The sequence below is a fragment of the Exophiala oligosperma genome, assembly GCF_000835515.1.
Source record: "Exophiala oligosperma strain CBS 72588 unplaced genomic scaffold supercont1.1, whole genome shotgun sequence".
Taxonomy (NCBI): domain Eukaryota; kingdom Fungi; phylum Ascomycota; class Eurotiomycetes; order Chaetothyriales; family Herpotrichiellaceae; genus Exophiala; species Exophiala oligosperma.
The window spans coordinates 1,645,296-1,659,968 of NW_015622818.1; the positions used below are offsets into that span (position 1 = coordinate 1,645,296).

A 14,673-nucleotide genomic window follows, 5' to 3' on the forward strand; every position below is an offset into this window, starting at 1 on the left:
TGTTGTGGCCGAAAGACCACTACGACTAGCACCCAGGAGGGAATCCTTCGGACTGGTAACGGTCAAATAAGTCTTGCGGTGGCTCCTACCGTGTTCGAGGGTGCGGCGAAATCCACCAAGGCGTGTCGCGCGTATGGCCAATAATGACAGATTCAAAGTGAAGTCCAATCAAAGCAAGGAAGGGTATTAACTGCAGCAGACAGTCTCTCAGGCCCTCACTTCTGTCATGCCATGCCAGCATCCTCTCTAATCATATAGATTGATCCTACTTAGCAGTCGAAGAAAGTGTAATGCGTCGCGACGCCCGCTAGGTCTCGAGCAAAATCCTTCTTGTCCATGGCAATATGATACGAGGTCACCATCCAAGACACGAGTGAGTCCCGATCTCTGTGAGATCCAGCCAACCTGACCGAGGGCAGTGCAACGCTCACAAACCAAATGCCACCTGAGCGGGCTGGTTCTGAGCGCACATTAGCATCGACTTCTGGAACTCGTCCTGCCGAGAAATACCAGATGTCAAAGATCGCCCTGTTGGCAATGCTTTGGGAGCAAGCAAGAGAGCCATGCGTCATGGGAGTGTTGGCTAGCCACTTGGAGCGATTCTGCCTCGACACAAACTGGCATCCTGCTTCGCGGTTTCCAGGGATTCATACGTTCTGTGACAACAGCGAACCACATTTCCGTTTGGAAGATGCTCGCAGAGTCTTGAGGGAGATCGAAACCAAGCTCTTGGGATTTTCCAAGGTGTACAAAGCCTCAGACATACATATCCTTCGTTTCATGCTGTCATTCGCAACGATTCCGATTTGGCCGGAGCACGTTCTTGGTCTTGCCATCTACGGCTGCGCTGAGATTCGAAGCAGAGAGTTCTCGCGTGAGCTGATCAACTTTGCAGGTTTCGCGAATGACCTGGTTCTGACAGTACGCTCAATTGTGGATACCCGAGGCCCGAACGAGTGCCAACACATTGCTGGAAATCAGCACACCAGCTTGCACATTCTCACGCAAGAAGTGAGCCGGCACATGCCGTACTCTGCCGATATGAGAGAACTGTGCAAATTTCTCGAGGAGATTGATGATTCAGGCTGTCAGGGAATGTTTCAGAAAGCCTTCAGCAGGTTTGGAGAAGCAGTGTTTGCAGAAGTTGGGTTCACTGCTCTAGCAGGAATGATGGATCAGTTATGCCTGGGACCAGCAGTTCAAGGACGACCCAGACTGGAGAAGATCTTTAAAGAGGAGCAGCGTGCGATGTACGAGAGGGACCTAGAAGCGCGTCGGCTTTACCTTCAAGCACACCGTGATTTCTTGCGCAGGTTCTTCTCAAAATAGGAGGTGAAGATCTTTGAAGAGATGGTCCATATCTGGGTCAGTAGGAACCAAGAAACAACAGATGAATGTGATTGATGAAAGGGAGCGCGGGAAGGTCAACAGAACCGAGACTCGGCCGACGATGATGTATGATCCAATGATCCCCTCAGACCTTGAGATGCTGCGGAGTAAAATATCCGGGCGCAAACAAATCCATGAACAGCTACCGCAATTCTTCAATACTTGATTCCTTCTCTGTAATGTAATTGAATTGTTGATTTTGATTTTCTTGTGGTATGGCCAGCACTACTCGAGTCCAACAGCCCTTGAAGGCAGCTACACGGACCGTGATAGTTTCACACACACGACCAACATGCTGCCGGTCGTCCCGACGGACGCAGCCACTTAACAACCAACAACGAGCAGTCAGCAGCTACGGCTACGAGCAAGCCAAAGCTCTTGTGTATTCCAAGTACGGCGAGCCCCAAGATGTCCTCTCCCTCCACGGCCACTCGATCTCCCCTGCCTCCGGAACGAACGTCGTCATCCGCATGCTGGTGGCCCCGATCAATCCCGCGGACGTGAACCAGATACAGGGTGTGTACCCTGCAAAAGGAGAGATGAGCACGACCCTGGGGACCTCGGAACCTTCTGCGGTTGCCGGCAATGAAGGAGTGGCCGAGGTCATCAGCACCGGGTCCGGCGTCAAGACTCTCAACAAGGGCGATTGGGTCATCATGAAGAGCACGGGATTGGGCACTTGGCGGACGCACATGGCCATCGACGAGGGCAAGCTGTTGAAGATTGACGACAAGCAAGGTCTGTCGCCGCTCCAGGTTGGCACCGTCTCCGTCAACCCGTGCACGGCGTACCGCATGCTGCTGGACTCGGCGAAATGGGGATTCAGAGGGGATGAGTGGTTCATACAGAACGGAGCCAACAGCGGCGTCGGGCGAGCTGCGATCCAGCTGGGTAAAGAATGGGGGTTCAAGAGCCTCAACGTCATTCGAGGTCGGGAAGACAAAACAGAGGAGGCGAAGCTGAAGCAAGACCTGTACGACATCGGTGCTACAAAGGTCATCACGGAAGAAGAGCTGATGGGCCGAGAGATTCGGGACCAGATCAAGGAGTGGACGCACGGTGGACGGGAACAGATCAAGGTCGGGTTGAACTGTGTCGGAGGCAAACCGGCCACGGCTCTGGCGAAGTTCCTGAGTCCCGGGTCGACCATGGTCACGTACGGAGCCATGAGTAAACAACCACTCACGCTACCTGCGTCGCTCCTGATATTCAAGGAGATCGGCTTCAGCGGGTTTTGGGTGAGCAAGTGGTCCGACAGACATCCCGACCAAAAGAAGCAGACGGTGGAGGATGTGCTGCGGCTCACCCGAGAAGGAAAATTCAAAGATATACCGGTGCAAGAGTGTAAATGGGGATGGAAGACCGAGGTCGATACGCTCAAGGCGGCCGTCCAAGGTACCCTTGGTGGGTTTAGACCTGGAAAGGGAGTATTTGTTTTTGAAGAGACATGAGCAAAAAGAGAAGTGTCGGACATCTCAATCTCAAAATCTTCATCGTTTGCAATGTATATAAAATATGTGCTTGTAAGAAATCACTTTGTTGGTACTCTGTATGATCGGGCCGGTCAATCTGGTATGTACATCAAAGGGTCACAAGGCATGGTGCTCACTCTGATTGAGCGACCATATATATGGCAATTTATGGACACCTCAAAAAGAAGGTGCCTAGGCACATAACGAAAAAGTTCTTCAGTAATAACGGAACCATCCTTATCGATAAACCTTTCTTTGTTACGGGGCTTACCCTTCATGGGAGGGACTTGGGGGTGGAAGGTGGGTGGCCTCGGCCTATTTTATTACGGGTAAGGTACTCCGTACTCCGTATCCGTAGTGAGTTTATGGGTACCCGGATCCCGGATGGAGTATTACGGAACGAACTCGTTCTCGCATATCGATGGTAGAGGGTCTGGTGAGTTTGAACCCTCCGTTTATCGGCTGCGGACAAAGACAACACTCACACACACCATACATATGATGACATGGTCGGACCATCATCGATCTGTTACGGTACTGCGTACACATTCCATCTTTTCTCTTTTGTCTCCCGTCTCTTTCATCCATTTCTCCCGTGTCAATTATTTTGTTTAATCTACTCCTTACTCCTGCCGAACGAGCACGTAGCGCATCATACGGGTGATGCGTTATGGACGATACCAGTACCTAACTAATTCCTGCGCCTGAGACGGAGACAGAGACCGTGACCAGGGCGAACCTCACTCCCGCCGATCCACTGACTGACTGACTGACTGAACCGCGAGTCTCGGGAGTTGAGTTGTGCAGTCGATATACCATACCTGGATGATCATCATGGCCTTTCGTGGTCATGGTCGAGATCTAAGACTTTATCATCTTCCTACCGAGGTGAGTCTCCCCCGGCCTTGGCCTTGTCCGTACATACCAAATCCATCTTTTTTTTAAAGCCATGTCTCAATCTCCATGTTCTTCTGCGCGCGCGCGCGCGCGAAATCAATCGCATGGTCAGAATTAATTTTGTGGTTGTGTCAAGAAAAGATCCTCGTATCAATCTTGTCCCGATTCGAAACTCAATCCCTCCTGCCTTTGATAGTCGTGTCGAGACAATTTCACTCCATAATCCTACGGATCATTCACTTCCGACTCCTCCTCGCGGCGGCCTTGCCCGATTACAAACTCATCCTCGAGGCGTACCGACCCAGCAAGAGGTACGCGGACCCTTATCTGTTTTGTACCTACTTGGGTACCGACGGGTTGAGTTCGAAACATGAAGGGGTAGGGTCACTGTACGAGGACTGCAGGGGTGAAGAAGGGAGGTTCGCAAAATTGGGTGCCCTGTACAGTAGATTCAGACCCGAACGCCCGGGCGTACAAGGTTTGATGCCGTTGAGAAGGATAGCCGGGTCACCTGTTGTGAGACAGCAACATCAAGAGCAACCGCCGCCGCCGCAACAGCAAGCGCAGTATCAGCAGCAACATTATCAACAACTGCCGTTTCAACAACAACAACCGCCTCAACAGCAGGAACAACACCCATCACAGGAAGCATCTTCGTCTTCTTCTGCACAACAACAACAACAACAACAACAACAACCAATCTACGGTACCGACGGTGATCAAGGTTTGGAAAAAGTCGTACACAATTTATACCTCGACGCTGATGAATTGTTTTGTCAATTCTGTGCCTACGCGAGTCTCGTCAGGTTGGGACCACACCGTGGAGTATTCTTGAGTAACGTTCATATAGTACAACCTGGGCAGGGTGTCATGAGGGTATGGAAACAATGGTTACAAGATCGAGCACAAGAATTGTGGTTGTCAGAAGGTAAAGGAGAAAGAGAAAGAGATTTGTCGTCACAATCATTTTCGGCATCATCATCATCATCATCGTCGTCGACATCTTCAACTTCTTCGTCGTCTCCAAATAATTGCCCCAACATTGGTCTGGATAAAAACATTTTGTGGACGGATTATCGAAAAAATGTAGGATTGAGGGTCGCCATACGAGATCGGGACGGGAAATGTTGCACACGAGGTCCCCCGTCGGAGGAGTATCAAGATACTCCCATGAGTTTCGTCATTGAAATTCAAGGTGAGTACTCACCCGATTCACACGGTGATTTGAATGCCTGCATGCCTGGGGTACGGTACTGACACTCGAACTCGTGACAGAATTGGTGGTGAGGACTACCCACTTGATGTTGGCGGTCGAAACTTCTTCTTCACAAGCCGGTGACGGTAAAACGGGCAAGGCTTTGATCTTTGGAAGATTCGCCTCTCCAGGTCCGGCGGCTCCAGCGACAATTCTCGCTCCAGCTCCAGCCTTGTGGGTTGGTGGCACGTGAGTGGGCGAGAGAAGTCAGGAGGGAGAGAAGAAAACCGAACGACTGACTCTACGACTTCCTTGTTTTTTTGCCTCTGATTGTGTTCTTTTCTCTCAACAATGTACACTCCCATATGTTTGTCCACCATCACGCGTACGTCTGCGTTTGAACGGAGGAACTCAAGACTCCCTGCGGGAAATCTTTTTTTTGGCGGCTGCTTTTGTTGTCAAGAAGACCTGACATACATACATCTTTTGGGATGGTTGGTGATGCGCTGGCTGCCTATGAATGAATTACGGAGTAAATAGACACGATCTTTATGAACCTTCACAATTATACCCCTCCCAATTCTAGGTAATTTTGCACCAGAAGCAAGGACATCAAGAAGAGAGATCTCGATTGCACTGACTTGATTATTCAGGGTCATGCAGAACGTCGACCAAGGTACTCATTCGACTGGACAGTTCGTATACACGTCACCAGCTGCAACGTTTGCCAGCTGTCAGAGTCGGTCGTGGACAAAATTGGTTTTCTTGGTTGTCTTTGGCATGATCGAGACGCGATGTTGCCTTTTCTTCTCGATAGATTCACACTCTTCATGTCAATCGTAGCCTCCCTCAGTCCTCGATCAGACTCGCTAGTACTGATTACACTTGCCTCTTGTATCGAACGTGCTTTTTTTTCTCTGACAGACACAAAGAACAATGAACATGGTCTTGTTCTCGTTCTTGGAAACGGCCCGGAAATCCCTGCAGATGCGAATATGCAAGCCACATCGCCCGGCCTGGGTTCAGCTGCTATCGACCTGCTTCCGGGACAGTTGGGGGGGACCACCTCTTTCATATCAGTCGATGACAGCCAACGAGTCTTTGCGATACCGCATGACCCTTTTCACCACCTCGGCCAGTGACGGCCGTCGACGTCGTTCACCGGTTTCACCAATCCCAGCCCACCATGAGGCTCTGCTTCTGCGGTTTTGACATTGTCCCTCGCGAACAAGTCTGTACCCCGCTCTTGCTCGCTTGGACCTCAGCTTCCCACATGGCCATCAATCGTGGCACCAACCTCTATCGATTGACACGTTTCCGGCCGGCCCAAAGGTATTTGAACAACTTTCGTCGACATTCGAGACCTTTGTTTCTCCTCCTGGCGTCAATTCATCAGTAAACTCTGATATCAATTACATGATTCTCTCCGGGTAGGATCGAGAAGAACTTGTCTTGCCTTTTTGTAAGGACATTAGCCGCGACTTCGATTCACTTCCCCCTCCCCCACCTTGTCCCATCATGCCAAAATTTGCAATCTCCAAAAACGGTATCTCCAGGGAGGTCCTGGAGACCGATCTGCCGTTGTACCTGGGTCGTGATGCTCATGTGGTGAAAACCCATGTATGTGGTATAGTTTGGACACTCCCGGCGTCATGCTAAGGACCCATGAATAGGACTCTGATCGTTATGTCATCGAGGCTTCGCGAGCGCCGCCTGGTGTAAGCAGTCGAGTCGAGATGCACGACGTGGCTCAAGCTCTAACCATCTCCCAGTCAATGCTGCCTTCGCTCCGCGATGACAGCGCGCGATGGCGCGAGAGTGACGGATATCAGAGACGAATGAGTATGGCCCTCTGCATGGCTGTCGCTTGAATCGTACTCATCTCTTTGTTAGGTTACTCGGATAGCCGTGTACACAGAGACCGCAGGCAATCGTTTAGCAGAGACAGTGGTGGCTCTCATCACCAGTCGTCGAGACGTGATTCCAACGTGTCGAGATCGGGGTCATCATACGGTACACCTGCTGTCGCCATCCCCCAGAGACCCAACCTTCCGTCCAGGTACAGCTCCAACAGCGGTTCAATGATGGAGTCGATGTCGGGTTCGCCAAACTCAACCTTTGGCAGTGTCCCTTCCACGAGTAGAAATGGCCGAAGCTATTCATACTCTACAAACTATACCAATTCAAGACGTCCGTCAGATGCAATGGCATCCTTGGACGAGCATGTTATTACTCGGACCGACTCGGTCTCGAGCGAGTCAAGTGAGTTTGGTATTGATGGTGTGCTTGGATTCGACAAGGATGTCCGTGATGCCGGTCGAAGGCATGACCATGGTTCCAGGCGTGATCATCATTCGTCCCGGTCGTATTATGACAGGAGGTAAAGTCGGCCAATGAGAACATGAAGCCTTTCGTCGTATGGGATGCTTGCTTGGCCACGTCTGATTTGTGAGTGCCTCTTCTTTTGCGAGTCTATCGCGCTTGTTCAGAGCTGACGAGCGCACCATTTCCAGAGGGAATTTGCTTCGTTGGTCTTGCCCTGTTTCTCCAGAACAGCCTTTAACAATTTGAAAGACTCGATGGATTTCTTATTGCCTTCTCCCAGGACTCGTCGGCGGTCACGGACAACTTCGCGTAAATGTTGCTCACCTTGCTGAAGTTGTCTTTTGCCAGTCGAACCTGGTTCGTCATCTGCAAGCTGGAAAAGAAAGAATGCATGGCGGTGCTTTGCTTCCCACGTGTACGGATGGTCCTCTGGGAAGTTCTCCCGCACTCTTGGGAGTACTTGGTTAACAATGAGCTCTTCGGCTCTCTCTGCATCGCCAAACCGGAAGGTAGCTCTGGCCAATGTTGCTGCTGCCATTATGGTTTCGATGCGATACGGGCCGAAATGAATGTCGAAATCTTGAAAAAGGCCTTCCAGCATGTCCTTGGCGGGACCGAAATTTCTGTCCCTCTTGTCCACCCTCAATTCATTCTCCAGCATAGCCCAGGCGATGTGATACTTCGCCATCAGGGCTGGACCACGAGAGTTTGGGTATTCTGTCTGCACTCTGTTGTGGACATGTCTCAGCTGCTCAAGGTCATGAAGGCGTCTGCCGTGGGTGCTGGGTTGGAGAATGTTCTTCTCAAAGGCGATGGTCAATCGCAAGGGATTATTTTCTCCCAGGTGCATCTTGGTGACCTCGTCGATTTCTTTCAGTAGCTCCAGCAATCTTTTGTTGTGACCAAGGCAGTTGAACAGTACATTTGCCACTGTCAATGCGACAATACACGCTTCTCCTGGAGACACTCGATCGCGAATCATGCACAAGAACGAGAACTTGGCCAAGTCGAGATAATACGTTGCGTTGGGATCTTCTTGTCCAACGCAAATCAGCCAATATAAGCAATTGGTTATGAATGAAGCGGAATGAGTGCCATCATTCAACTGTGGACTCTGTGTGTATGCTCCAAACCTCGAGGGATCAAAGCCTAGGTCTTGAATGCTGGCTGGTGTTGAGGACAGCAGAGCATTTGTGAACTCCGCCGACCAATTGGGAATGGCGCAACCCAAGAAGAATCCAGACTGAGGCTCAAGGCCAAATGGTCTCATTATGCTGCCTATGACTGGCTGCGGTGGCATCGAGACGTTTGCCGGCGGAAGCTGATAGGCTTCTGGACCTAGGTCCATGAAATCATAGTCAGCTTCAGAAGTCACCATGGATGATCTATTGGATTCGTTTCCCTCTTCCGAGTGTCGAGGGGTTGACCGAGGAGTGATATCTGGCGATGGCATACAAAGGTCAGACACTTCAGAATGGCTGGCTGGAGCTGGCGGATAGCTCAAAAGATCCGAAAGGGGTGTGAGCAAGGTCTGAGGGATGGCCGACGCGATTGGGAATTCTTGCAGTTTAATATGAGGAGGAGTTTCGTCTGTATCTGAGATTTGGGAGAGAAGGTCGGCTTCATCCTTCAGTTTGGATCTCTTGATATACCTCGCTATGTCCTCCCTGCGACGGGGGGAGGACGAGAAGAGAACGACCTGGGCTTCAGGAGGACATCCTTCTGCCCTGGCCTGGTTCAAGAGTCGCAAGATGAAGGCGGCGTCAGTGTACGTATGGTTTTTTCGGATATCCCAGCTCTTCAGCTGGTCCTTGTACTGTTTGGGTCTGTGGATTGCATTGCAAGGTCAGCTAATGGAAGATTGGCGAGTTATAGGTTTATGTTTGGACAGTGGCTAGGTGGGTGGGATGAAATAGGAGCTGGAGTTGGAGTTGGAGCCTTACGATTGACTTAGACCATAGGTGGTCCTGATATGATCAATGATTCTTTGTAGTTTCCAGCCGTCGACCATATAGAGGCGTTCGATCTCATGTCGACGAGCGTTCAAGGGTGATTGGAGCCGCCGGTAGGCCCTCTTTTTCGGCCTGGGGCGTTTGTCAGGCATGGAGAAAGAAGCGGCTCGGGCCATGCTTTTTGTCTGGTCAGGCCCGGTGTGTTGCAGGCTAGTGCCTGCCTACTGGAAGCCCCTTTCCCCGGGGGGACGTTTGTGAAGTATTCGTGTCGTGGGGTCTATGTGATGTATCCGTTTCGTATTGGGCGAAAGTAGTTAGGTTAGGCAGTATTCCGTATGCAAGCAAATGTACTTTGTGAGGGGGTGGGAGAAAAAAAAGTTCCAATTCTTGGGTGTCGAATCGACTTGCTCGAGGCTGATGCAAGGGGCTGGCTGGATTTGGGGGCCTTGTGCAGAGTAGGTGATTTTTGAGTGGTCGGGCTGGGTTGGGCTTTTCCCAGGGCATGTACCATATGCATTCGTAGTAGCTTCTCTTGGGCACTGAAGGTTGTGGAAAAGGAGGAAGAGAGGGAGAGAGAACGGGACGCCAGGCACTTAACCGATGAACTGGACTGAGTGGACAACGTTGAAAGTGTTGGATGCGTGCATCTTTCTCGTTGGTTCCAGTGGCGAAAAGAAGAAGCAGAAGGGGCATGACGCCTTGCGAGTTACGTAGGCAAGTACGGAGGGCTCTTGAATGTGTATGGAGTCGTGACGGGGGAGGGAAAGAGACAAGGCAGACTGGAGGCAGTGGGTAGAGGTATTAGTCCGTAGGGGTTTGGGCACTGGCTGTTGGGTGTTGGGTATTCGGGGGGCCTACGGACTGACCAGTCGAGAAAACGCCTCAGCACCTCTTTTCTTTTGCTCATTGATTATTGCTTTTGGTAGAGCGGAATGGCTGGGCTGGTGCAGGAAAAAGGGGAGGCAGTGCTTACTCTACTGTATGCATCCGGCTGTGTTGAGTTGGGGTGAGAAGGCGCATGGGGGTGTGGGCAAGACCAGAGGCATGGGCTTACTGTAGGCATCAGACGGATTACCGAGCAAGTACTGACGGGGTGACAAAAGTTCGAAATGCCAAGGAGAAGAGATACGCAGTACTAGTCGTATATACGGATATCAATAAATACGAAGAGACGGAATTTACGTGAATGTTGGGATGTGTAATGGGTTGAAGAGAGTGAGTAGGGACGACGGACGGGTCGAGAAGATGATGGGTGCAAAGCAAACAAAGGAACCAACAAGAACTTTGGTGCCAATCTCTTTAGGAATGGAAGAACAGCATCTGCCTTTGCAAAACAATGCTCATTGACCCTTACCTAGGTAGATACTCCGGTCCGTAGGTAGTACAGTAGGTATTCAACAAAGGTATCTACTAAGTATGTCAGACAAGATAGCCAAACTCAAGAAGAACTCTATACCCTGCTGCTGGTACATGATGTTAGCATAGAGGATGAGGTGCTCAAAGTATTGACAGAACTCCGTATTCTGTAAACCCCTTTACCTCATCTTGAGGAATTAAACTGGTTCCCACCGTGGAGGCGGATACAGCCGCTTTCAGACATGGAGATACGGAGAATGTGTATATCACGCACGTAGAACACGGGAGTGGATACTTTTTTTTTCTTCAAGCATTCTTTGATCCAGGAGGTTCTGTATGCTTTAATCTTGACCGGCTCAGAAGGTCTCGTACGGACGGAGCACAAAGTCCCAGATCGAGATATTACATCGCATCAAACCTGCACTGCAGTGCCACCACTTTCGTCAGTAGACAGAGGAGAGGGGGCGCAGTGCGGGGCGGGAAGATTTCCCCTCTCGACTCTTTCCATACTTTTGAACATCCGGAAAACAATGTCCCAAATGCGCAATTGTCTCTCCTCCCCCGAGAACTGCATGGCGTTGCATTGTGGGCCACAGAGAGAGAACCCCAGTTCAGTCAGTCCGAGGTGTGTGGTTCGCGAACAGGAAAACCGCGCATGAGAAGGAAGAAGAGGAAGAAGAAGAAAAGTCATTGGGGGCCAAAAAGGCGTCAAGAAAGGGGGGCCGAGACCGAGAGTGACCCGATTCTACCAGGTAAATGCGATGCAGGACACGCGTCCGGACGGTCGAGTGAGACGGAAAAACTCTTGGGCTGGGTTCGATTCTTTCAACGTCTGGAAATGGTGAATGAGGCAGTAAGAGTCTGCTTGAGTCATACCATGAGACCACCATCGATTATACGAGAGCGTCACATTGCATGTTGAGATGTCGTCGGAGAGTCTACTGAGTAACTCCGTACCTACAGTACTACAGTATGTACTCCATTTGTCGGGCTAACTATCCGGAGTACAGGGTGCTCCGTACTGCCCAACACGTCTCGAGTATTTCCACTGCGATGAATGAACGTTCTACGTTCTACGTTCTACGAAACGTATCTCACTCTCTTTAAAAATTGTTTTCTTACGAGGACGATGCCTTCTTAACCTTGACTTCGTTAATGGTCAGCCGGTCGTATACAAGGGTTGCGTACGGAGCATAAGGCGCCCTGCGATGTAGTCGAGATCAAGGCCAAGAACGTCCTCCCGTAGACATGGAAATAAATACTCACGGTGTGATTACGGAGTTACCAAGATCCCCCATCTCACTCACACCTTTCTGGTCCATCGACTGATTCCAGTGCGGCAAAACAACAATGGCAGACTCTCCCAAGCATAGCATCGCCTACACGGCACCAGTCAATCCACCCGGGGTCGAACCCAAACTCACCTACGCCTTGATCTGGGAAGGACTCAAAATCAAGGTCGGGGCCGGTCAGGTATTCGTGGGGGGAGCCATCACCGACACGGTCGTGGTGTCCCAGGAAAAGGACCAACTAGGACAGGATGTCACGGAACGAGTGGCCACTTTTGCGGACGGAAACGTCAAGACTCGAGAGAGATGTACTCACTACCCACCTATCAAGGTCGAGTTCTTGAGATACGACGGGACCAAAGTGCAGAACATCATCAGTGAAGGTGCCCAAGGGGAACTGTACATGACTTATGTTTTTGACCTGATCCACTTTGGGAAAAATCCCGAAGAGTCCGAGGCCCAAAAGCCCAAGGATCTGAACATGGCGAGAGTGGCCGTCGAGACGACTCTCGAGGTCATGAGGGAGATGGTCAGGGATGGGAAGATCAAGTGATTCGTGTCGTCGTAACGAGTGAAAGATGGACATTGGCCTGGATCGTTCGGTTTTTTGTCTGGTGGTTGATCGTCTAGATTATGCGAGTACTCCGTACAGGATGAGATATTTCCTCCGTGACGAGTGACTCCGTACTGCAATGCGGAATGATGAGCATATTGACACAGTCACGAGGGGATGAAGAATTACCAAGGATTGATCGAGTACTCGAAGTGATAGGTCCATCAAGATATTGACTGGTTAAAACTAAACGCCTCACTTTGATAAAGACCTCCGACTTGAATATATTAACTTTACCTTGCTATGTATCTAGACTCTTAATAGATTAGAACAGACATTTTTTAGATCAAAAGTCCCTGTCGTAACGAAGCTAACGAAGGCATCACGAAGCCTGAGGCAGAAACCAAAGATCCATCTACAGTAGTGAAGCCAAGCTTAGTACGAGGAGAAATGATGCCTGTAAACTGGCTTTAGATACGGAGTACTCGTACTCCTTACCTAAGTTAAGGTAGGTAATAATGTAATTCGTCGAGTTGGCTGGCACTTTGGGCATCAATCAATGATTCAATCAATCAATCAATCCCAACTTCTTCAACCACCAACAAGACTCACTCATTATCCCCTTCATCATCGATCATCAACTACTACTAGTAACTCGGTATCATGCCACTTTTCAATTCCTCTCTTTGTTTCCTGTTGAGCCTCCCCGCTAGATCACTTTGGTCCTTCACTCCGACGTTCAAACCCCGAACCTTGAACAGGAAACATTCTCCTCGACATGGTCTACAACAACGTCGACCGGGACCCATAAGGGACTTTTGTCATCCGAGTACTCCGTACAGGGTTATCAAAATTCATTAAACGTGAACCACATCCACTACATTACCTATTACCAGGTATTATTGTTATATCGCAATCCTATCCATTGTTCCTATATTTCTCAACGTAGATTTTCCCTCCCTGCTTCCCTTCCCAACTGAAGTTTTCAATCCACCACTGGCAACCCCTTGTCCACTCACACACCCTTTTCTTTAGGAAATGGTGCTAGTTCATCACGACATCCTATCTTTGTCTTTGTCTTTGTCTTGCAGGTCCAAGTCCAACATGCCCAAACACCCACGAAACAACAACCCTTGGAGTCGGTTGGCGGTGTTTTTGCAGAGATGTCAAGGGAAAAAAAGGGTTCTTTTGCTCTCCGACTAGTCCGAGTACAAAGATACCACCACCAGGTAGGCTGGCAAAAAAACACAACAAGGGAGACGGACTACCTGGGTATGATTCCTCCCCCGGGGCCACGTCGCCGCCGACCTTTTGTGAGTTTTTGCCTATTCCCAAGTCGAACTTTTGATCGCCATCACAATTACGAAGACCACACACCCCCCCAGACATTACACACACTCACACACACATTTATAAACCCCCTCCTCTCCCCATCCCTCTCTCGAGTGTGAGAACTCATTGGCAGATCTTATCAAGACACATTGTGCCGTGGCCGTGTTGCTGGTATTGAGTACCACACATACAGACTAACATACCTGATACCATCCTGCCATACCACACCACCCTGACATCACTGGATCTACCTTCTCCCTCATCACACCTCACCGGATCTTTGTGGATTACTCGTCAGGAAGGAAGAGATAAAGGGAGACAAACAAACAGACAGTCAGTCCTAGGAGTTCATCATACAGCAGTACCATCTCCAATCTCTCTTCATCCTATCCTATCCTACCCTCTTCAGGCGCGCCAACTCTCAATCTCTTTGGCTCTACCTCTCATCGTCATTGTCTATCGACGGCGACGACGAAGACGACGACGACGACGACAACTCTACGGACAAACCCGTGAGAAGGAGGATCAGGTAACGATGCCGTCCTCCAGCACTGCCAGCGTCAAGAGCGGAAGTACAGGAGGTGGTGGTCGCAACAACAACGGTCGTCACCGTCCAGAGATCCACAATCAAATCGTGCGTCATTTTGGTGGCTCCCACGACTGCCAACAAGACAGACCGGCCATGAACAGATGGTTATCGGAGTGTCCACGTGAGGAACCATGGAACCATGTCTCTAGGTTTTCTACCTCTTCGTCATCATCATCATCATCATCATCAATCATCAGATCGAAGTCGGGTAAGATGTGAGTTTGTAACTCTGTCGACACCCGACGACTTGCCCTTGTCGAAGACGAGCGTGAACAACGACACCGGCGTTTCTTACCTTGCTCTATTTTTTTTTCCTGACCGAGG

The 14,673-nt window shown here is 50.2% G+C and overlaps 7 protein-coding genes across 7 annotated transcripts; 5 read left to right on the forward strand and 2 right to left on the reverse strand.

Moving 5' to 3' along the window:
- Positions 1-438: 438 nt before the first annotated feature.
- PV06_00575 (uncharacterized protein) lies at positions 439-1,329 on the forward strand (the record flags this gene model as incomplete). The annotated part of the gene is made up of 1 exon (XM_016401089.1): positions 439-1,329. One exon carries the CDS (start codon positions 439-441, stop codon positions 1,327-1,329), a length of 891 nt encoding a protein of 296 aa, XP_016268142.1.
- A 188-nt stretch (positions 1,330-1,517) lies between these two features.
- Positions 1,518-3,072, forward strand: PV06_00576 (uncharacterized protein). Its single transcript, XM_016401090.1, has one exon. It carries the CDS (start codon positions 1,605-1,607, stop codon positions 2,838-2,840), a length of 1,236 nt encoding a protein of 411 aa, XP_016268143.1. The 5' UTR covers positions 1,518-1,604; the 3' UTR covers positions 2,841-3,072.
- A 261-nt stretch (positions 3,073-3,333) lies between these two features.
- Positions 3,334-5,803, forward strand: PV06_00577 (uncharacterized protein). The gene is made up of 3 exons (XM_016401091.1): positions 3,334-3,749; positions 3,900-4,953; positions 5,034-5,803. Exons 1-3 carry the CDS (start codon positions 3,687-3,689, stop codon positions 5,204-5,206), a joined length of 1,290 nt encoding a protein of 429 aa, XP_016268144.1. The 5' UTR covers positions 3,334-3,686; the 3' UTR covers positions 5,207-5,803.
- Positions 5,437-6,432, reverse strand: PV06_00578 (uncharacterized protein). Its single transcript, XM_016401092.1, has 2 exons — positions 6,410-6,432; positions 5,437-6,331 (listed from the first exon to the last, which is right to left on the reverse strand). Exon 2 carries the CDS (start codon positions 6,026-6,028, stop codon positions 5,609-5,611), a length of 420 nt encoding a protein of 139 aa, XP_016268145.1. The 5' UTR covers positions 6,029-6,331; positions 6,410-6,432; the 3' UTR covers positions 5,437-5,608.
- On the forward strand, positions 6,264-7,337 carry PV06_00579 (uncharacterized protein; the record flags this gene model as incomplete). Its single annotated transcript, XM_016401093.1, has 3 exons — positions 6,264-6,573; positions 6,627-6,795; positions 6,847-7,337. The coding sequence occupies exons 1-3, from the start codon at positions 6,472-6,474 to the stop codon at positions 7,335-7,337; spliced, it is 762 nt and encodes a 253-aa protein (XP_016268146.1). The 5' UTR covers positions 6,264-6,471.
- On the reverse strand, positions 6,325-9,768 carry PV06_00580 (uncharacterized protein). Its single transcript, XM_016401094.1, has 2 exons — positions 9,222-9,768; positions 6,325-9,104 (listed from the first exon to the last, which is right to left on the reverse strand). The coding sequence occupies exons 1-2, from the start codon at positions 9,404-9,406 to the stop codon at positions 7,439-7,441; spliced, it is 1,851 nt and encodes a 616-aa protein (XP_016268147.1). The 5' UTR covers positions 9,407-9,768; the 3' UTR covers positions 6,325-7,438.
- A 2,168-nt stretch (positions 9,769-11,936) lies between these two features.
- Positions 11,937-12,428, forward strand: PV06_00581 (uncharacterized protein; the record flags this gene model as incomplete). The annotated part of the gene is made up of 1 exon (XM_016401095.1): positions 11,937-12,428. One exon carries the CDS (start codon positions 11,937-11,939, stop codon positions 12,426-12,428), a length of 492 nt encoding a protein of 163 aa, XP_016268148.1.
- Between the last annotated feature and the right edge of the window lie 2,245 nt (positions 12,429-14,673).